General features: G+C 45.9%; 1 protein-coding gene across 3 annotated transcripts; it reads left to right on the top strand.

Moving 5' to 3' along the window:
• The first annotated feature begins 1574 nt into the window (after nt 1-1574).
• Nucleotides 1575-21424, top strand: LOC133124053 (H(+)/Cl(-) exchange transporter 5). Of its 3 annotated transcripts, none has more exons than XM_061234900.1 (13): nt 1575-1711; nt 3058-3210; nt 9315-9472; nt 9807-9906; nt 10737-10924; nt 11292-11414; nt 11607-11813; nt 12354-12434; nt 12782-13324; nt 14696-14882; nt 15692-16090; nt 16437-16653; nt 17792-21424. In XM_061234900.1, the coding sequence occupies exons 2-13, from the start codon at nt 3066-3068 to the stop codon at nt 17880-17882; spliced, it is 2439 nt and encodes an 812-aa protein (XP_061090884.1). In that variant the 5' UTR covers nt 1575-1711; nt 3058-3065; the 3' UTR covers nt 17883-21424. The 3 variants fall into 3 exon arrangements, with proteins under 3 accessions (XP_061090884.1, XP_061090882.1, XP_061090885.1); XM_061234898.1 differs by lacking the exon at nt 1575-1711 and adding an exon at nt 2503-2785; XM_061234901.1 differs by lacking the exons at nt 1575-1711; nt 3058-3210 and adding an exon at nt 7666-7730.
• Nucleotides 21425-22149: the final 725 nt, after the last annotated feature.

Here is a 22149-nt window from a genome sequence, read left to right as displayed (position 1 = left end):
TCGATTAACAAGTAGACCAATAAACCGAAAATAAGCGCATTAGCAGAAAGTTATATTACACTATATTGAAATCAATACGTTTACAATACCATTGTATTTCCCTTTTTATAGAAATTAAACTGATGTTATTTTTTACTTCGCCAACATGGTGTGTGTACTTAAGTTAGTCGTACAGACACAAGTCATAAGATTTTGATATTGTACGCTGTTTTTAATATTATCAATCTAGAAAGTGCATGAGATTGATATCACCACTGATCAGCTTGTGGGGTAACCAAACTGCTGATGATAAGTCTTCGATGTACTACTGAGACGCTGTAGAATGGTTTGCTGTAAGACAGCAAAACTAAATTCCAACATATCTACTAGCTGGTAAACTAAAGTTAACGTTTTCTATTACCCTGGGATTTTATTAGCTATGGTATATTAAACGCCGACTTATGAAGACACATGATTTTAATAAATGATCAATGAATAGCTACTATGCTGACATTATACTCAGCTATAGGTGCTAACACGTATAAAATTACGTTGGTGACATTTTAATTAGATTGCTGTAAACAGCTAATTGGTTTACCATCTGAGGTTTAGCAGGATGGAAGTAAGCTAGCTAGCTATATCTACATAAGAAAACAATAACAAATGTGATAACGTAAGTTCACGAGATACCTTACCTTATTTTCATTTAGACTCTAGGGCAGCTTTGGAATTTGCAGCTGCACTGGAAGGAATCTATGTGGTTCCCTCTCGATCCCTGTACACATAGACTACAGACCTAACTTAGCTGATATATAGAAAAGGCGGTGCTGTTTTGAAAGGGGCTTTCCAAATCCATGGGCCTGGCAGGAGCTATCCGGTGCTGTCTGGTAGTCGAAGTTCACAGGAAAGAGTTCGTTCTGTAAGGACTGAGGAGTCCAAAAAAAACCCCCAATAACGCTTCCTGTTTTTGACTCGTCGTCCAAATTTTAGGACTGTATGTTCCACAATAAAAGCTCTTGCTGCTATTGTACTTCTACAGGCGTGATAGGCTTTTAAATGTTTTAATTATGTTGCTGTAATAGCTATTGTTAACTTAATATAACAGTATGTATGATAATAATGATCTAAATCTATGTTAAAAAAAAAAAGAATGCATATAAAACGGGTATTAAACTTTGTGCCCTATTGCATTTGGAAAATATATGGTTTTGAACCATTATTTAAAATATTATGAATGTTAGTGTAATTATAAATGTCATAATAATAACAATAATAATGATTATTGTTATTATTATATGTCACATAACATTTTGATATAATTATGGTTTTAGGTTCAAGTGCTACGTGTTCTCTTGTGTGTCATGTAGCTACTGAGGGCCTATACCCTGTGTCACATAAAATGCCAGTGATAATGATAATACAATGAATAATGAATCAATAGCGTACTAAAATCATGTTATTTATCTGTTGATGTCACGGCAGTGATGTGAACTTTGTGAGCTTGTAAAGCATGTTTTTAAAACATTTTTGTTCCCCTTTTATTTTGAAACTCAGTCGAGAAACTTGACCGGAAGTGAGATTTTCATTGGGGCTCACTTACACTGCTGCTTACACTCTGTCCAACAGAATTTTAAAAGCCGTATCACAAGACGTCGCTAGAGCTAGCTAGCTTAGCTAACTACCGTCTCCATCGTCACTTCAAACTCTTCTCTTTAGCGCTGGTTAACAAAAGGTAGATTTGCATGCTTCTTCGTTTTTTAAATGTTATCCATGTATCGAAAATATGAGTTTTTAAATAGTAGCGTCAACGTTACTGGAAAATATTTAGAGCGAAGTAACGTGGTTCAGAACATTTAGACTGCAATAATACAAACGTAAGGGCTGCAGTTTCCTTAAGATCTCTGAATGTAGCCTGTCTGTGCATTCGGCGTAGCAGGCCAGTGTGTAACGTTACATTTATCGTGAATATCTGCATGCTCTGTGAATATTTCAGGATTTCTCTAAAGGAAATTCTGACTATAACTTAGCTAGTTGACATTAACTGCTCAGCGAGCTATATTTGAGAAAATTCGTTTTAAAATGGGCGGTAGCTCCCTAACCTATATAATTGACTGCAAATTATTGTTACGGTAGCCTAACGTTAGCTAGCTATTAGCGACGATGACATCTGTCAGTTCCGTCGTTTTTAAAGTGTACTCTGGGATCGACTAGCTATGTAAGTAAATTTGACAGAGCTAACGTTAGCTATCAATCATGGCCATATAATGTAATTAGCTGTCTAACTAGCTAATTGATATCACGGTGTATGGAGTCGACGCATTCACACCTTTTATATTAGTATTATATTGGTTGCTAGCTCCTCACGATATAACGTTTGTAAATAAATTCCCACGGTTGAGTTTGCTGAACTATTTGAGAAATTGTTGTATGAGGTCCAGTTGTGTTTTTTTTTTTTTTTTTTTTTTTGGTAAGGTTAGCAATAGCTAACTCGAGTGGTTTTGTGAAGTTTGCCAATGTCGGTCAGTAGGTCGCAGTCCGTTTTCATTGGAAATGCTACAGTATGTTAGCATAGCTAGTTAAGTTCCCGTGGTTTATGACAAGTTTGTCAAAGTATGCGCTTGCTGGCTAGCTGAGTTACCTAAAATGTGAATGCTCACCGCTCGCTGGTGACTGTCAAGCTTCATGTAGCAATTTATTTAAGATCACACAAACAACCACCGTGACGGACATTGGCGTCACGTGTCTCTCTGCCACTCGCTCTGCATCTTGACTTGAAGAGTACTGAACGATGCAATGCTCTCCAAAAGTATGAGACGCTAGATAGAAGTTTGTTGTTTTTGCTATATTAAGGCATTTGGGATTGAGATGAACATGAGAGAAATTCATGTTTTGATTTCATATTTTGATCTTAAATTTAATTTAAAATTAACTGGAATTGAAGTTGACCTGTTGTAGTGTACAGTGCACTCGTAATATGTGTAGTTGTATATGCTTTTACTTTATACCGTTATCATTTTAATGATATGCGCTATTAGCAAGGTCACGAAAAGCTTTAAAAAAAAATCTTTGCACTTCCAGGGATCAGGATGGACAATTCGGGGTACTGCAACGAGAGCTTCCACAGCCTGCAGAGTGGCACCAGTGACGAAGACATGGTGGAGATAGCAGGCGCCACTCTAGATTTCTCCAGCACTGATGACGTGCCACCCCTGGACCGTGACTATTGCTCAGGTACCAGTAGAGATTGTACGGGCTGAGAAACAGAATGATTTTATCCAGTTAAGTTCATTATAGTGCATAGTATTTGTAATTGAAGGGTAGCCTTGAAGTGCCTTGTACATTTCTTGGTAGAACTAATGCAGCGGGTCCCTGGAGTTCAACAGCAATGAGGGGAAGCCAGTTGCACTGCATCATGCAGTGCCCTGTCTCAACTTGTGATGATGTGGCTTTATACCTTCGTGCATATCATTAGGGCGACATTGGCTCAGGCGGTAAGAGAAGTTGTTTGGCAGTCTGGCAGTCGGAGGGTTGCCGGTTCAATCCCGCCCTGGGTGTGTTGAAGTGTCCCTGAGCAAGATGCCTAATCCCTGTTTGGTAACTTGCATGGCAGCTAATTGCCATTGGTATGTGAATGGGTGAATGAGAAGCATCAATTGTACAGTGCTTTGAATAAAGGTGCTAGATAAATGCTAGCCATTTACCATTTACTTGTTTGGGTTTAAATACTCTGTTGCTTGTCCAAGTTTCTCATTCAAATGTCTGGTGGTGATAAGGAATGTAGTGTGGGGAGTCAGGGGACACACCATGTACGGGTCATGAAACAAAACACTGATATCATAGTCATCTAGTTCTTGTATGTGTTTGAGTTCAGATAGTTAGCTTTTCTAGCATGGTGTCTCTGTTGATAAGGTGTAATGAGTATTCTGTATTTCAACAAGAAGGCAAGTTACTGCTCTTGGAAAAGAATGGGAACCCGGTCAGATGAGTGATTCGTTGCACTGGGTTTCAACAGATATCAGTGTAACAAGCAGGAAACACTCTGTGCTATAGTCATCCTATGCAGGGCCACTAGTTTAATTGCATATTGTGACAGCCAGCAACAGTTGGCTAGTGTATTCACATTTGTTTCGAGTTTCCCCTTTCCTCTTTTTTCTGCTTGGAGGTACAAGTGGTTGCATTTTCTTTTTTTACTTCCTCTGATTTTTATTTCCTTGTTCTTTGAGCCTCGGTTTCTAATCCTGTTTGGCTGTTTTGAGAGGAACCAAAAAGAAGGTTCATGGCACAACGGAAAAGTCTATCCAGACTGAAAACTGCTCATTTGTGTGCACACTCCTCAGGGTCACAGATTAAAGCAAGATAAGAAAAGGCTGCTTGGTTGCTTACATACTGAGATGTACACCCAATGAACTCGGCTATTGTGGGTCCACTAGCCGCCTCTTTGCAGTGACCTTAGATTAAGTTTTAATGAGACCTTGTGTAAACCTCCGAGTGTGTTTTCTGTGACGTCCTGGAGGTGTGAGTGTGAGTGTGTGTGTGTGTGTCAGGAGCGTGTGAGTTTCTGTGCACCACTGGACTGCGGAGTGTTGGACTTCATTAGCATTCTGATACAGTCGGTTTGAGCTGCGCTATAATGAACACGAGGCTGTGAGAACAGGGTGAGAAGAGTGTGGGATTGACCAGCCACAGGGGGAGATGGGAAGATCCCTGTGCTGCTTTTTATCTCTGTTGTAGACAAATGGCTTATTACCTCTGGAAGACCAGGCCAGGGCATTCAGACCTGCCGAGGGACTGCAGATGAACCTGTCTGAGCAAACCGTATACAGGCTGAATGATCCGACATCCATTTTAAATATGATATATGCTCTGTCCCTGTGAAATACATAGGCTCCTACATGCATTATTAATTCTGGGGCAATGTAAGATGGATGCTTGAACGGCCATGCTGTAAAGCACAGTCTGTCCCTATAAAATAAATAGTAAAAAATTAAATCCTCTCTGCTTACTATGTTAAGAGTAGTTGTTGTTAGTGTGTAAATCTGCCAAATGTTGAAATTGTTATTGTAAATTGAGCCCTGTGTGCTTGCGCAATTGAAGCCTGCCCTATCCCTCCGAATTGGGGCAGCTAGTCTTGGTCAAAGCTTCACAAGGGACTGGTTGTGACGTCAGTGTATTCTGGACCATACTTAGTGTGGGACACAAATGTCCCCTTAGGGCAAATTGGGTTGCAACCGGCTTGCATGCTATGGATGGTCCTGTTGATTAGATGCTCTCACTGTAGGAGTAGAGAGTACCTATTTGTGCAGGGTAGTGTCATCTGTAGGGGTACAGTTATTCCCCTACTATTGTCTTCTTCCCCTACCCGCTTCCTCCTCAGTGTTACTCTGGGCCACATGGAAGACGATCATCGCTTGCAGCTACTCTGCTATCCACCTTCATCTCCGCTCTGGGCTGCAGTTAATGACCTACATTTTTTTCACTCCGTCTCTCTGAAAGGTGGTTTCCAGCATTTTGCCTGCGCATGACCAGCCCCCATAGGGCCATGGTCTCTGAGCACATAAGCGCAGACCTCAAAGATGTGTAGGAGCCACAGAGAGGAAGAACACAGTGGAAAAGGGGGTGGGTGTGTGAAAGGGATGTGAGCAGTGAGAAGCAGAGCGAACGGAAACTTGTGGGTACTTTAGGAATTCCCCCTCGCTTCGTCCAGAGTGGGATCTGCAGTGGTGCTCCTACCTGACATTGGGGCAGAACCTCCGTTGTCATGAAGCTAAGCTCTCTTCAAGTTATGACATTTAGGCTTGTTTTGTAATTTACTTTTTTTGGGGTCCAGTGGTGGTGAAATGGTCCATTTTCAGGCTATCCAAATTGATGTAGCTTTTTATCTTGCTTGCCATAGCACTGAGCAATCTTCACATCTGCCAAATTCACTCAGATTTCTGTGTGTAAAATACAAGCAGTTTTCCCGAAAGAGCTTACATTTTTACAAACCATGTAAATACAGTTGTAGTTAAGTACCTTGTCCAACGGTACAACTTTAGTGGACCTTGTAGGATTTGGACCTCAGCTTCAAGTCCATTCCATTTATGGTTGTACTACCCCGCTTAGCTGTACTGTGTGGGGTTTGCTCATCTGGACGTCATTTCTCCATGCCTGTTCACACGGTTTCCCCTTTAGCTCCCCTTGCTCTAGAACCCTGGCCGTGCCCCCCGCCGTCTACAGCTCCGGTGCCTCGTCATAAATTATTCCTGAGAACCCTAGGCTCATCGAGGTCATCTGGTCTCTGGCGTAAGCAGCCCCTTCCCTTGACGGAAACAGGAAACGTCACCAGACATAGGGTCAGGGGGTGGTCAGCCTTGGGTTGCAGGACCAAACCCAGCTCACATGGCACTTTCTCAGGCTCTTTCCCTCTCCTGGGCGCACCTCACCCTCCAGGTCGCGCCATAGCCAAAATGACCGCATGCAGCACCCTGGATTTGGAGGGGGGTAGGAATGGTAAATGGTCTGTACCCAAAGCACTGTACAATTGCTGCTTCCCATTCAAACACACACATGTCATGCAAGGCACCAACTAGCTCATCAGGAGCAATTGGGGGTTAGATGTCATCTTGATCGTACCAGCATCCCTCCGACTGCCAGACGACTGCGCTTACCTTCCGAGCTAGTGTCACCCCGGAAGACGAGAGGAACCTTTTGAGGTGCATTTTTGTCTGTGACCTACCCGTTGTCTCTCTCACTCTCAGCTGGTGACTGCAGTGGCTAAGCTGAGTTCATTAATCACTGGGACTAGCTCTCAGCTTTGGCTCTCTGTTTGTTTTCTCATGTCTGTGCAGTAACATGAAGCTATTAAAAAACGAACAGGCTTTGCCGTGTCATGGCGAATGCTGCAGCAGTGAAATAGGAGCTGTCTGTATCTTACATTTGTTTTTGCCTGTATCCACTTTGTCTGGCCCGCTTGGCATGGTGCCCTTTGTGTTAATGGGCTTTGCCAGGGCAGTTGGGATGTTGGGTTACAGTACACATGACTTTGGTGTGCCCACGGCCCTGTTTCCCTAGCATCGGTCAAGTCAGACATCAGACGGACTGACAAATCGACTGATGGAGGCATATTTACCAAAGACCCAACAAATAAAATATCTTAACTCTCTGGTATGTCTGTTTTTATCTCCTTGCCCCACCTCAACTCACATTATTGTGCCATAAAGCCCTGCTTTTCGAAGTGCACAGCAAGGGTCACGAGGCACATTGTTAGCCGCCAGAGTTTGTTTTGTAAGACCGCTGTGCTTCTTGGGTCTGGGTGCATATGACTTTGAGCCCTATGTCAACCCTGTCAACGCTTCTCTATCACAACTACACACAGCCTGCTGAATCTATTAATATGCATGTTGCCCCTGACAAAGTAATACCATGATTTAAATGGTTTGTTAATGCTAGGCTATTGTAAATGTAATGTTCTAAGTGTAACCGCTCTTGTGTTGTGAATAGAACCGGCATCTGCCCCATACAACAAAGGCCCCCGTCTTGCTCACAGGGTATATGCTATCTTGTCTCTTGCTTTAATTTGATTGGCATGACAGCCCAGCTTCTCCTCAGTAAAACCAGTCTGACCTGCCAGACTCATTCCTGGAATTTTTTTGCAAGCAGAAATGCTGCTTTCATTATCTACAACAAACACTCTTTCTTTCTCCCACAGCGACAGGGCAGATTACATTTTTCTCAGCCTGTCTTCAATCTTATGCTGATTCATTAAAGACAGAGTGAGTAGAAGTTATAAGTTTGAGGTGACTGAAATGTATTGTGGTGTTTTGTCACATTCTTGTTTAAAATAGAACAGTGTGAGATCTTCTTTTGCTTTGCATTTAATTTGAATTTCTCTGTCTGCTCATTAGCACCTGTTAAGGCCTGCTGTCTCCTTATCAGATTTGCATGCTACAGTATATGCCCATTTTGTACCGCAGTTAAATACAGTCACCAAGGAAACGTGCTGGCTGCTGCCTTAGTTCCGTTACTGTATCAAAAATGTCAAGTCAAATGAATGGGCTCTTAATTGAATAATTAGGAGCAGACTTTGGCACATATTGTCCCAAGCGCATATGGGCCATCGTTGCGCACCCCCTTTGTGGGCTCTGTAGGCGCGTATGTCGGCCAACTGCATGCGTGTGCAGTCTTGCGGTTTCCCGTAGGAATGCGATCTCAGCTGTGGCTCCCTCCAGCTGCTCTTTCTGGGGCTCACACGCTGTACTGTGTGTCCCATCAGCTTTTTTACTTTGTCTTGTTCCAGGCTTTGAGCCTTACATCATAAAATAATGTGTTGTTTAGCTAACGCTTTTAACCAAAGTGACACAGTTGATTAGACTAAGCAGAGGACAATCCCCCCTGGAGGAAATGCAGGGTTAGAGGCCTTGTTCAAGGGCCTGACAGCTGTGCGGATTGTATCGTTGCTACACCAGGGCTTGAACCTCCAACCATCCGGGTCCCAGTCATGTACTTTCATGTACCTATAGCCACTAGGCTACCGGCTGCCCCCACTTGAGTTATGAGATATTGCCTTATACACACATTTGCAGATTGCATATATTTTTCCGACTTGGATGCCATTGATTATACAGGCGGAGGTGGTTTTCGTCTTGGTGGGCCGCCTCATGTAAATAAGCCATTGTGTCATTGGAGCTGCTCCCCTTTCAGCTCAGGTCAACACACAGGGCTTTGGCTATGCCCATTCTGGTTAAGCCTTGACAACAGCACTTGAATGATTTCACGGTGTCTTCACAAGCAGGGTGCCTGGAAAAGTTCAGTGTGGGTGTTTGTTTATTTTCCTGTGGAATGTCTTGCGTCTCTTGAGTTGTTTGTGGTACAAAGAGCGAAAATAGGCTGCTTCATCAGCAACATGATCAAAGTCCCCTCTTACAATATCTGTGCCATTTCCTGTTTGGGTTGATGTTTAGTCTTTGAGGCTGTTATTGGGTCTGGCTCCCAGCCATTGTGTATGTGTCATGTAACTCAACACGTCAGCAGTGCTGTGGTTATTCTGGTTTGGCTCATGGAGCACCATTGTACTCCGGTATACCCAAACTCATGTCGTTATTGTGTGGCAGCTCTCATTGTCTTAGTGTTGCCAATAATGTGTGTGACATTCTTGTGTTCGTTTTTATCGGAAATAACAACAATTGAGTGTTCAGAAACTCTCCCGAGGTGTAAGAACACGAGTGTTTCACGGCAAGAATAGGCCACCCAGCCCACCCTGGCTAGTCATTTTACCATTGCGCACGCATAGCTTGTGCGTGCGTTTGTCTTCAACCTGACCCTCTCCTCCTCCTCCTCCTACCCCTCTCGCCACACAGGCTATGGTTCCCATGGCAGCGGGGGGGACATGTTGAACGGGGGGCCCAGGCTAATGGACCTGCTGGACGAGCCGGTCCCTGGAGTGGGCACGTACGAGGACTTCAACACCATCGACTGGGTCCGGGAGAAGTCCAAGGACCGCGATCGGCACAGAGAGGTACGCAGGTGGCCGGGTTTACCAGGACTCTGCCTCCGTCTTCTCCTGTCTGTAACTTGCTGCCCCAGAGGCCGCAGTTTATAAATGTTTCACAGACGTGCTTCATCTCTGCTCAGTACACATCTTTAGCTGTTTTTTGCTGTCGGTCCTCTCTTGTATCTTCTGACTAAAATAACCTCTCTCTCAGTATTGTCTTCAACCAACCAGATATTGTGTTACGCACAATGTGCTGAGGTCATTCTCCTTGTTCTCAGAACGCCCTACTCTGTGTCATCACTGTGTCATCGCTGTCTCATCGGTGTCTCATCGCTGTCTCGTCTGTGTTTGTGTGCAGATTGCCAGTAAAAGCAAAGAGTCGACGTGGGCTCTGCTCCACAGTGTCAGCGATGCCTTCTCCGGCTGGCTACTCATGCTCCTCATTGGCCTTATGGCTGGTCAGTAGTAGGGAAGGCCCCACCCACTGCCACTGTCACTCATTACAGGGTTGCCTGGGGGATGGGGGAGGGACTCGATTGCACATAATTTACTTTTACATGTCACTCAATCACTCAATCACTCAATCACTCATCAGGTTATATAATGTTATAGTCATCCAAATTCACTTGGATTTGATTACATTAACGCCCAACGGAAAAGTGATCTATTCTAATAGTGGGATAAGTAATTTACACAGACAGAGAACTGAATTTCCATGTATTAACTGTAATCTATTTAGTCTTTTTCTGCATACATCTTCTGATTTGGCACAGGGGCCAAGGGTGTGGCTCTAAATTGGTCCACATATTGGTTGGAAATGAGTGCGTTTGTGCGTTTCCAGCCTCATTACCAGATGTGGCCAGCCCAGGTGCTGGAGAGCCATGTGGTCTGCTGGTTTTTGTCTTTTCCTTAAAATAAGCAATCAGTGCAGGCCCAAGGCAATTTAGCAGTGTAATCATCCGCCGTAACGGATAAATGAAGAAAGTTCTGAGTAGCAATGTTTTTTATTTTGCACCCCCTTTTTTTGTTAAGGGGCTCACATTGCGCCTACGTGCTCCACACCTTTTCTTTTTGTTTAACAACGATAACTATTTGACCGTGTGGCTCTCCTGGACTGAAGTTGGAGACCCCTAATCGTTATGGATTAGGGCTGTAAATCTGTATTCAGAACATATTCTGATTTGTCATGAAGCCCAGGGCTTCCCTTCTGAACATATTGTCCTGAAACTTCAAGCCTCATCACAGATTGTAGCGGCTGACATTAGCCCTGACATTCGCTGTCGCGCAGGGGCCCTGGCGGGAGGAATCGACATCTCGGCCCATTGGATGACAGACTTGAAGGAGGGCGTGTGTCTCAACGGCTTCTGGTTCAACCACGAGCACTGCTGCTGGACGTCCAACGAGGCCACGTTCCAGGAGCGCGACAAATGCCCTCAGTGGAAGACCTGGGCAGAGCTCATCATCGGGACCACTGAGGCGAGTCGCTCGGTCTGCGCAGTCCGTCACGTGACCTCATTTCTTATGCTGTTTCTTGTCCCTCGTGTCTATTAACTATGACCTCAGCCCTCATTGCTTGAAAATCGGAGTCACCGTCACTTTGTCTCATTCCTATTCAAGGTGGCAGGGGCAAAATTTGAAGGGCATGGAAGGCCCTCTCTTGATGAGAAGCAGTTGCTGCAATTAGGCTGCTTTAGTCATGAATACAAATTATTATTATTATTATTATGTATAAAGCTACAGACATAAAATAACGAAAAGAAAGAAACAAATACTATAAAAAATAATAAAATGAAATGTTTTTACATTACAATGTGACATTTGCCATTCTGTTTGTATCCTGCAGGGGGCGTTTGCGTACATCATTAATTACTTGATGTATGTTAGCTGGGCGCTGCTCTTCTCCTTCCTGGCAGTGTCCCTGGTCAGGGCCTTCGCTCCGTATGCCTGTGGCTCTGGTATCCCTGAGGTAAGACCTCACCTAACCCCAACCCAGCCTAAAGTATAGGACTGCAAATCCACTCTCAGCCTCTCAAATGAATAACTTGACTGCTGACCCACTCTGAAACTGCGGACAGAAATTAGCTCTACAGGGAACCACATGAAGAAGTGCCAGTGCTTATTAAGTGGCTCTCCCCCCCCCCCCCCCCCCCCCCCCCAGATTAAAACCATCCTGAGCGGGTTCATCATCCGCGGTTACCTGGGCAAGTGGACCCTGGTGATAAAGACCATCACGCTGGTGCTGGCCGTGTCGTCGGGCCTGAGCCTGGGCAAGGAGGGCCCCCTGGTGCACGTGGCCTGCTGCTGCGGCAACATCCTGTGCCACCTCTTCACCAAGTACCGCAAGAATGAGGCCAAGCGCCGTGAGGTAGGCCTGTGCTTCCGTATACAGACTGCAGTGTACCGGCATTCACCCTGTACGCACTGTGGCAGCAGGAAGACCCTGGGTTCGAATCCCGGCTTGTGGAGTTTGCATGTTCTCAGTGTTGGTTTCCTCTGGGCAATCCGGACTTGCAGGTCGGGTTAATTGGAGAGCCTAAGTATGAGTGTGTGAATGAGCGGTGTGTGTACCCTCTGTTGGATTGGAGGCCTGTCCCGGGTGTATTCTCTTGCCCACTGCATGGGGGGGCTCCCGCACCCCCCTGACCTTGTCTGGGAGTAAGAGGGTTGATACTGGATAGATGGACGGACAATGTGGCATAATTCATGTGCAGGTTTGGTATGTGGTTTGGATTTTTAAAGGAGCCATTGATGCTGCACCCTTTACTGTTTGAACCGTACGCGTGCATTTGTATGAAGCGTGGTTGTGGTTCTGTCTTACTCAGCTGACCTGCTGGCCATGTTTCCCTCCCTCCCTCTCTTTCTCTTTCTCTCTCCCTCTCCCTCTCCCTCTCCCTCTCTCTCTCAGGTGCTATCTGCCGCAGCTGCAGTAGGGGTGTCTGTGGCTTTTGGGGCTCCCATAGGAGGGGTGCTCTTCAGCTTGGAGGAGGTGAGTGCTGCTGGAGCCTGGCCATGTCCTCTTTTACCGTGGATCACCTCAAATGGCTTTTAGCTGTGTATGACCTTTTACCCCTGTTTGTTGTGTTATAGTCGGTTCTCTTCCTCTACCCTGTTGAGTATTACTTCCTTGATCACTGTGCCACTTAAATATGATCAGTTGTATCTATACTTGTGCCTCTGGCTCTGTGGATATTTCACAGTTTGTTCTTTGAAATGTTTTTCAAGTACTTTATTATCCGCTGTAAACACACTGCATATCTTTGTATGAAATGTGTCATTCCTCTGACCAATAAGACTAAGGCAGCGGAATCTGTGAATCATTGTTCCATACTGCAGGTGAGTTATTACTTCCCGCTGAAGACGCTGTGGCGGTCCTTTTTCGCCGCCCTGGTGGCGGCATTCACGTTGCGCTCCATCAACCCATTCGGCAACAGCCGGCTGGTGCTTTTCTACGTGGAGTTCCACAGCCCCTGGCACCTGCTGGAGCTGGTGCCCTTCATCCTGCTGGGCATCTTCGGGGGCATCTGGGGCGCCCTGTTCATCCGCGCCAACATCGCCTGGTGCCGCTGCCGCAAGACCACGCGCCTGGGCCGCTACCCCGTCCTGGAGGTGCTGCTGGTGACCGCCGTGACGACCGTGCTGGCCTTCCCCAATGACTACACGCGCACCAGCACGAGCGAGCTCATCTCCGAGCTCTTCAACGACTGCGGGCTGCTGGACTCGTCCAAGCTGTGCGACTACGTCAACGTCAACACCAGCAAGAGCAGCAACGAGCTACCCGACCGCCCCGCCGGGCACAACGTCTACACCGCCATGTGGCAGCTCTCCCTCGCCCTGGTCTTCAAAATGCTCATCACTGTGGTCACCTTCGGCATGAAGGTAGCGCCACGCACCTGGCACTCTCACACTGGGAGCAATTTATGCATGGTTATGGTCTGAGTCAAATGTGTAATCATTTTGGATTAGTCATGGCCATTTTCTGTATTGTCATGTTTCAGTTCGCTGCCGACATTTAACTGATTAAAAATCTATTGTTAGAACCCCCGTCATAGGCCGTACAAGCATGCTGCAATAGCCTGGACCACAGCCAAAACGATAAGTCAGTATAAGCACATTAACTAGATATCTCACTGCACAACAGGGGCATTATTTCAGGAAAAGGCTTGGCCTTTATGGTTGCACAAAAGACCGATAATATAAGTGTATCACCGGTAATTATTCCTAAGTCCAAATATTTCGAAGGCATGCCACTGACGAGGGATGATTTCATGAAAATGGTCACTTTAAACATCAATACCAAGCAACAGGAACAATATAGGCTACCTGTAGACGGAGTTGCCCGCTAATACTCGACTTTGGGATTCATTTTAAAAAAAAATGTAAAAATGTTAACCGGTTGAGACATTGCCCATTTCGGTCAAGTGTCCGTTCCTGTTAACTGGTTAATCGATTAACCATGCCCATCCCTACTTTGGATTCAAATAATTTTCTATGCTATACTGAGCTTGTGTGGTATTGGCACCTATGAAATACTCTCAGAAAGTGAAAGCCCTGCCTTCTGGTCCTCATGGTTGGCTCAATTGCACCAGGCAAGATTCAACGATAACAGAAAAATCTTTGAATCCAAAACAATTACATAGTTGATCCAGGTCTGGTTATGTTACAGACATTCAGGACTGTGTTGGGGGAGAGAACTTGAACCTCGGTCTCCAAATATGGTTGTCTGACATGCCAGCACATTGATGACCCACAAATTAGATTGGTTAACAAAACAACCAGTTAAGACCCGGAACTGTCTTTCATCACAATAAACTATTCTGGGCCAGGAACTGCATTTGGTTACAATAAGCTATTCTGGACCAGGAAGTTATTTTGATTTCAGTAAGTGTGGAAGAGGAAGGGCCTAGTTAATTACAGTAAACCAAATACTGTGTCCCATGAAGGAAAGCTAAATTAGGCTTTTTGATCAAAATACTTTTCTTGTTATTCAAATGGCCTTTTTGTCAGTCAATTATGATCATTTTGAGGATTGCGAGTAATGAACAATCCACATTGTCAGGATCCACATATATTGTATGTTGTTTTTGTATTGCTCCACTACACTACTGTACGTTCTCACAGTCTCTCTCCCCCTCTCTTTCCATCGATGACCATGTTGGAAACGTGTTGAACATTGAAATGTACATATTTGAACCGAAAATAAAATGAAATCAATCAAATCAATCTCCCCCCCCGCCCTCCTCTCCGCAGGTCCCGTCGGGCCTGTTCATCCCCAGCATGGCGGTGGGGGCGATTGCGGGCAGGCTGCTGGGGGTGGGCATGGAGCAGCTGGCGTACCACCACCACGACTGGCCCGTGTTCAAGGGCTGGTGTTCCCCGGGCGCGGACTGCATCACCCCCGGGCTCTACGCCATGGTGGGCGCTGCCGCCTGCTTGGGTAAGCGCTTTTATGTCTTTCCTCATTTCATCCTAGCTTTGTAGGTCGCCAGCATACGCACATCCAGTTCAGTAAGGTGCTGGTCTGAAAAGCACATTGATGGACATGGGGCGACATGGCTCAGGCGGTAAGAGCAGTCGTCTGGCAGTCGGAGGGTTGCCGGTTCGATCCCCCCGCCCGGGCTGTGTCGAGGTGTCCCTGAGCAAGACACCTAACCCCCAAATGTCGGGGCCTTGCATGGCAGCCAGTTGCCGTCGGTGTGTGAGTGTGTGTATGAATGGGTGAATGGAGAAGCATCAATTGTACAGCGCTTTGGATAAAGGCGCTACATAAATGCCTGCCATTTACCATTTACCATGGAAAGAAGGAAGCTTTGTAGATAATTGTTTTAGGAACATACTGTTTTGTTTGAATTAATTGTTTGGCAGATGCAGGGATGAATCTTATGGCCAGGCAAGGCAGGCAACTGGCTGGGGCCCTGAGCATTGGGGAGCCCATGAGGGCTTAGTTTTAGGAGTTTTTGGTAACATGATGACTGTGGAAGTCAGTTAGAAGGAACCCATGGATCGCCTGCATTGTTGACAGAGATTTAAGTGGTCGGGGGAGAGGGCGGATTTAGTCTAGAATCGCCTCTGGGCGGACGCCTGAAAATTCAGCTCTGTTCAAGACAATGTTTGCGTTCTTCTCACAGTGCAGCCATGGGTACGGGGTAGTTCTACTGGAGGTCTTCCAGCCAACGCCCTCGGCGTCATTAGTTACTGTCTCCGTAGTCGTTCTAGTGTTCTTGAAAGTTCCTTCGCGGTTCGCAGGCGGGGTGACGCGGATGACCGTGTCTCTGGTGGTCATCATGTTCGAGCTGACGGGGGGTCTGGAGTACATCGTGCCTCTGATGGCGGCGGCCATGACCAGTAAGTGGGTGGCGGACGCTCTGGGGCGAGAGGGGATCTACGAGGCACACATCCGCCTCAACGGCTACCCCTTCCTGGAGGCCAAGGAGGAGTTCAGCCACAAGACGCTGGCCATGGACGTGATGCGGCCGCGGCGGAGCGACCCGCCGCTCTCCGTGCTGACGCAGGACAGCCTGACGGTGGAGGACGCCGAGGCGCTCATCACCGAGACCACCTACAGCGGCTTCCCCGTGGTGGTCTCCCAGGAGTCCCAGCGCCTGGTGGGCTTCGTGCTGCGCAGAGACCTCATCATCTCTATAGGTCAGTTCAGTGAGTGAGTGAGTTGGGTTAGGGAGTGAGTTGGGTTAGGGAGTGAGTTGGGTGAGGGAGTGAGTTGGGTGAGGGAGTGAGTTGGGTGAGTTGGGTGAGTTGGGTGAGTGGGTGAGTTGGGTGAGTGAGTGAGTTGGGTGAGTGAGTGAGTTGGGTGAGTGAGTGAGTTGGGTGAGTGAGTGAGTTGGGTGACTGAGTGAGTTGGGTGACTGAGTGAGTTTGAGTGGGTGAGTTGTGAGAGGTTGTGAATTGAGTGAGTTGGGTTATGTTGGACAGTGTGCATTGAATGGCCACTAGTAGTTGATAATCCTGTCTGTTGTGCCCCCTCGCCCCCCAGAAAACGCACGCATGCGTCAGGACGGCATAGTCAGCACGTCCCGCATCTTCTTCACCGAATACATGCCCCCCCAGCCACCCGACAGCCCCGCCCCCCTCAAACTGCGAGGCATCATGGACCTCAGCCCCTTCACCGTCACCGACCACACCGCCATGGAGATCGTGGTGGACATCTTCCGCAAGCTGGGCCTCCGCCAGTGCCTGGTCACTCACAACGGGTGAGTCGGGCAGGGGAGGGTGTGTGTGTGGGGTGGGGGGGGATGTTGTTTTGTGGTTAATTTCCAAACCCAATTCCATTGCATTGGAAATTGGAAATTGGAATGTTCAGTTAAGAATTCAGTTAAGTTCAGTTAAGAATATTCTAGTTACGTTTGTGATTCATTTGTTGACGCTTTTATATAAAGTAACTTACAGTTGATTATTCTAAGCAGAGGCCAATCTCCCTGGAGGAATGTGAGGTTAAGGGTGTTGCTCAATGGCCCAACAGCTGTAGCAGTCTTATTGTGGCTACTCTAGGGCTTGAACCACCAACCTTCCAGGTCCCAGTCAAGCACCTTAGCCACTAGGGTACAGGCTGCCCCTAGTGGGAGCTGAGGGATTTAGGGCAGTGGTCTCCAACCCTGGTCTGCTGGTTTTCGTTGTTACTCTGCACTTAATTAATCAATTAGAGCAGTCGATTACAGTTAACTCACCTCACCTGGTTACCTTAGCCTCAACAGGGTGCTGATTTTAAGGTGAAAACAAAAACCAGCAGACCCATTAGCTCTCCAGGACCACTGATTTAGAGGGAGTGCTAAGGGCTAGTGGGAAACCACACTGCTGCAGGGAAAAAACCCAAGAAAAATAACCTTGAAATGAGGCTATTCATGGTGAATTATGAATGATTTACAATATTATATTTACTGTTTTTCATACGCTTTTGTGGGATGTGGCTGTAGCTTTTTTGTATTTTTTCAGACCTGATTTTCATCTTCAGTCATTTTGCTTTTTTATTCTATTATGACTAGCATGGTTTCGCTAACCATAAACACATGTGGCTTGGAAAATTTAAGCCAATTGTAATTGTGGGTTTTCTTAAATGTTCATTTTATGATCTTTGAGGATAATTGAAAGCGAGACACTGGGATTCGGCTAGCTACGCGTGTTATAATTCCTCAGCTCTCCCTGTGCTGACAGACTGGCTCTTGTGGTCTTCGCTGACCTGGGAACAGAGCCAGATGGTGTTTCATGTACATGTGCCTACATATGGTTTGAAGCAGCACATCATTTTGGGTTGATTTAGATGACTGTCTTTAATTTGTGGAATTTGTGCCGGTAACACTGACACCCCCCCGATTCTCTTTCTTCCTTCCACAGGCGTTTGTTAGGGATCATCACCAAGAAGGACATACTGAAACACATGGCTCAGATGGCCAATCGGGACCCAGATTCCATCCTCTTTAACTGACCCCCCCTCCCCCTCCGTTTGGGACATCAGCTGTCCCCACCCCCCGGATGTTTAGATATTTATTTCACCTTCAGATCGGCCCATGGAATTGCACTATTTTCATAACTGGAAGGGGCAGAGATTTAGGGAGGAGTAGCGTTACTGAGGAGGAGGAGAAGGTGGAGGAGGGGTATACCCTCCTTAGACCCCCCTGTCTGTGGAGCCCCGGGGCCAGCTTGTGATGGACCTCCCCGGCTTGTTGGGGGGACCGGTGCATGGGGTTTTTGGAACTAGGGTAGAGGAGAACTTTTTTTGTTGCGAAGATACATATCACCACCACGAGAGCTGTGATTTGATACAAATGTGTGCGTCGACAAATCCGTTAACTGCTTGACATGCGCCAACTCTTCAGGGAATCATGACTCTGGCTTTCTGCTGCATGCTGGGAACCAGCCCGGCCTCCCACCGATTCTCAATGCTGCATTCTGGAGGCAAAAAAACGACCGTCCTGTTTAATGTTTCCGCCATTTCTCCTTAGTAAGCAAATGTCCTCCCTTTATTAACATCAGATGCTGGCAGTTTTACACAGTAATGAAGACCCCATAAAGCTGTGCTGATGGACAGTACAAAGACACCACCAGGATGCCTCAGATCTGATTGGCTCTTTGGATGATTCAACTCAACCGGTGAACAAATAAGCATGATTTAAGTATGTGGGGGAAAAAAAATGAATGTGAATCTTATGGTACAAGTCTCACAGAACTCTCCATTTTGGAGAAACGCAGCTTAAATTACACCTCATGAGCTTTGGCATCACATGACCTCTGAGCACATGGCGTGTTTCTTGCATAATGTTTCTGAAATGCTCATGTCCCACAAGTGACACTGTAATGAGATTAACATCTGGTTAATGTTGGTGTGTGATGCAAGGTTCACTTTACCCCATGAAGCTATAATTAATAAAAACCACATTTTTGGTTTGCTTTTTTTCTTCCCATGTTAAAGAAACATTTTAATTAGGGATGCATCTCCCCAGCTATTGACACCCCATATTTCACTGGCTGCTGTCTCCGTGGAGACGAGCTCTAACTGCCTGCCTTGCCTCCCACAGCTTGTGTTAGCCTCGGGCCACTTCCATTTTACAGGAACCTCAGAATTCCGCTGTAGTCGGCTGGAAATTCCATTAAGCTTGGTGAGAGTTTGTTGCAAAATTTTACTGTGTAGTTTAAGCAAGACTTTTTAACAGTACTCTTCCTAGCTGAATTGTGGATTATTGTTGTGGGATATTTATCTAAATCAGCTAAATCTGTGGGATATATAGCTAAATTGGCAAAGACAAACAAACAAAAAGTTAACTGCATAGTGTTTTTGTTTTTTTAAGCTTATTTGCAAATGAACATATTTCACACACTAAAGTGGAAATGCAGTTAATTTTACAGTGCACTAACAAATATGCATGACTCCACCTAAAGTAGCGCTGATTATTTCTAATCCTAAGCCTGCAGGGAGGTCTACTTTACTTTAGCAGGTAATATACCTGAGTGAAAGATCCAGTCGGACTCTTGTAAATGTGTACGACTGCTCTGTATCTCTGGCATGATGAAGGACACAAGGTCTGGTTCTAACTGTGACAGCACTTCCCACTGCAGTTTTGCACTTAAGATCCATTCAATAGCAGCCTCTACCTGCGAATGCCAGCCAGCCTTGTGCTCCTGCCAGTATGTTGCTGTTCACCAGTCTGGCCACTAGGCACTGCTGTTGTTCATCTGTTACTCTCTTCAAAGATTGTGAGTGTTCAAGCAGTGAGTCACTCACTGCTGCTTGAATTGTAGTTTTGGCTCTGTGGTTGTAGCGCGTGTCTGAGACTGTGTAGAGAGCGTATGACTTTAAGGAAAAAATGTATGCAAAATCTTACTGTGAATAATCTCCTCTTTGGGAGCAAGCAATTTTTCCACATAATATTGCGGTCTTATATTTGCAATTTGATATTGTGGTTTGTTGGAAAAAAGCGGTTGAATCACGCAGTTTTCCCTCCATAAATTCACTGTCTTTGCTCCCGAGTGCCACTGCTACTGCCTGTGTCAGACATCTTGTTCATGTTCTAAGGGGAATGTGGACGGGAGGTAAACGTTACCGCCATGAAGCGCCACTTTCACGTCTTTTGTCATTTGCTAAGCCACAACGCTATGTACTGCGCTGAGTTGTCCGACATGATTCCCTTAATCATTGTGTGATCCACTGCCCAGCCCTTTCCTTTAAAATCACGTATCCACGCAGTCCTCTTTGTATTCGTCTTTGGTTCAGGGCCAAGGCAACCCAGATATGAAGTGAAACAAACTTGCACAACCTTTCGGAAGGGACGTGCAATAGAAATCAAGGAGAGGCTCCATGACTGTCATGCCTGGTTAAATTCAATTTCTTCCTCAGCGCTGTAAGCCTTTTTCGCCACTCTGTGTTTGAAAAAGCATTTAAGGGGGTTTGAGTGAGGCTGCGTTTGGCCTGGTCTCAAATCCCTGGAGCCTGGGTGGCTAGGCTAAAGTGCCTATTGTTTGGGTTGATGGCGGCTGCAGAGGCTCGCTTGCCGCCAGGATGTTTCCAGCCCGTTTCCCCGACCGGCCTGGCTCGTTACAAGACCGGCTTGCTCTCTTGGAAAGTCAACTTCCTGTCTTTTTTCAAACGACAACAAGAATAAATAAATAAATGAGATTGTAGTGATGTAGACAGAAATGGAGGGGATACAGATATAAGTGGTGGAAGTGGTGGAAGTGGTAGGAGGAGAGGGCGGATTAAGTCCTGGTCACACCATGAGTAAAGGTCCCCGGGAGAGGAGAGAGGTTAACCAAACAGGCAAGACGGGGCTGTACTCTGGTCGCCGCCCAGTCCGGCTCCCCACTAGCAGCCGGTGTGCTGCCAGAGATTCTGCAGGCTAACCAGATACTCCACTCCTCTTCTCTTTGGCTCTATGCGCTTTTTAACTTCAAGAGCTTTCGGTGTCGGCATGGCATTGAGTATTCATGGGTGTTGCATCGTTCAGGAATATTCAGCAGATGGAATGCATGTGCATTAAGGAGGCTGGGTGATCGGTGTGAAGTTTGTGGAGCTTATCTCTATCTTTTTAGTCGGTGAATTCTGTAGCATGGCTCTGTACTGCAGTAGTTCTGTCACTGCCTCTGGTCCCTGTTGCCATAATGGAGTCACAGCGAGAGGATTCGAACTGTGAACACCCCCAGTCTCTGCAGAACGGAACTCTGGGTACTGCAGTTCGGAGAGATGTTAAAACGTATAGCGATTGTGATACATTAAGCGCTCCATACATGGTATGTTTTTGTCTGTTAATTTTTTTTATTTTTGTCTGGCGATATTTCCATAACAACATTGGCTTACAATGGAATGTGTATTTATTTTGTACTTGTACATAAGAGAAAATGAGATCTGTCGTTGTGTTTGTATCATTTTCAGATTGCATATGGATGCAACCACGAAGCATGAATGAGACTGATCAAAATAATTTATTCCCAGAATCAACTCACATTTACTATAAATTAAAAAAGTGAAGCTTACAATGAGTCTCTGAAATTATTTTCTGTGTGTTGTGCTCGCAGGCATCCGTGCGTGTGCGTACATCTGTGATGTGCATGTGCCTGTTTGGAGGTTGTTGAATCACACCTGGAAAAAAATCTGTCGTCAAAGGAAATCCCAGTAATTTCGTTGGAAACAATGGTTTGGTACAGTTTGGAAGCATCGCCATTGTTTGTGTGTCAACACTTTGACCTTAAAGTGCTATATAACTACAGGAAAGTTTTCAGTGAAAAATCAAGATGACTAAGGGCCATGTGAATATAAAGAAGTAATGTCACCAGTATGTCATCTAGAGACTTTGGTGATGCCCCACAACTTGGCAACAATGACATGAGGGATGGCTGCTGTCCAACTCTGGGAGCAAGCGAGGGGAAGAAGAGGGAAACAATTTGGCAAAAATAAGCAGACCTACCATATGCTAGCATACCATATCATGTCCCAGCATACCATACCATATCACATCCTACCAGTTGCCATCATAGCCTATCACATCCTACCATATGCCATCATAGCCTATCACATCCTACCATATGCCATCATAGCCTATCACATCCTACCTTATGCTAATACCATATCATATCCTATCATACCATACCCTGTCATATCCTAGCATATAGGGTATGACAATATAATTTAATGTAATGTAATGTAATATCCATCAGTTATCTTAACCCGCTTATCCTGAACAGGGTTGCAGGGGGGCTGGAGC

The sequence above is a fragment of the Conger conger genome, chromosome 3 (assembly GCF_963514075.1).
Source record: "Conger conger chromosome 3, fConCon1.1, whole genome shotgun sequence".
Taxonomy (NCBI): Eukaryota; Metazoa; Chordata; class Actinopteri; order Anguilliformes; family Congridae; genus Conger; species Conger conger.
This window is presented reverse-complemented; position numbering and strand designations above follow the sequence as displayed.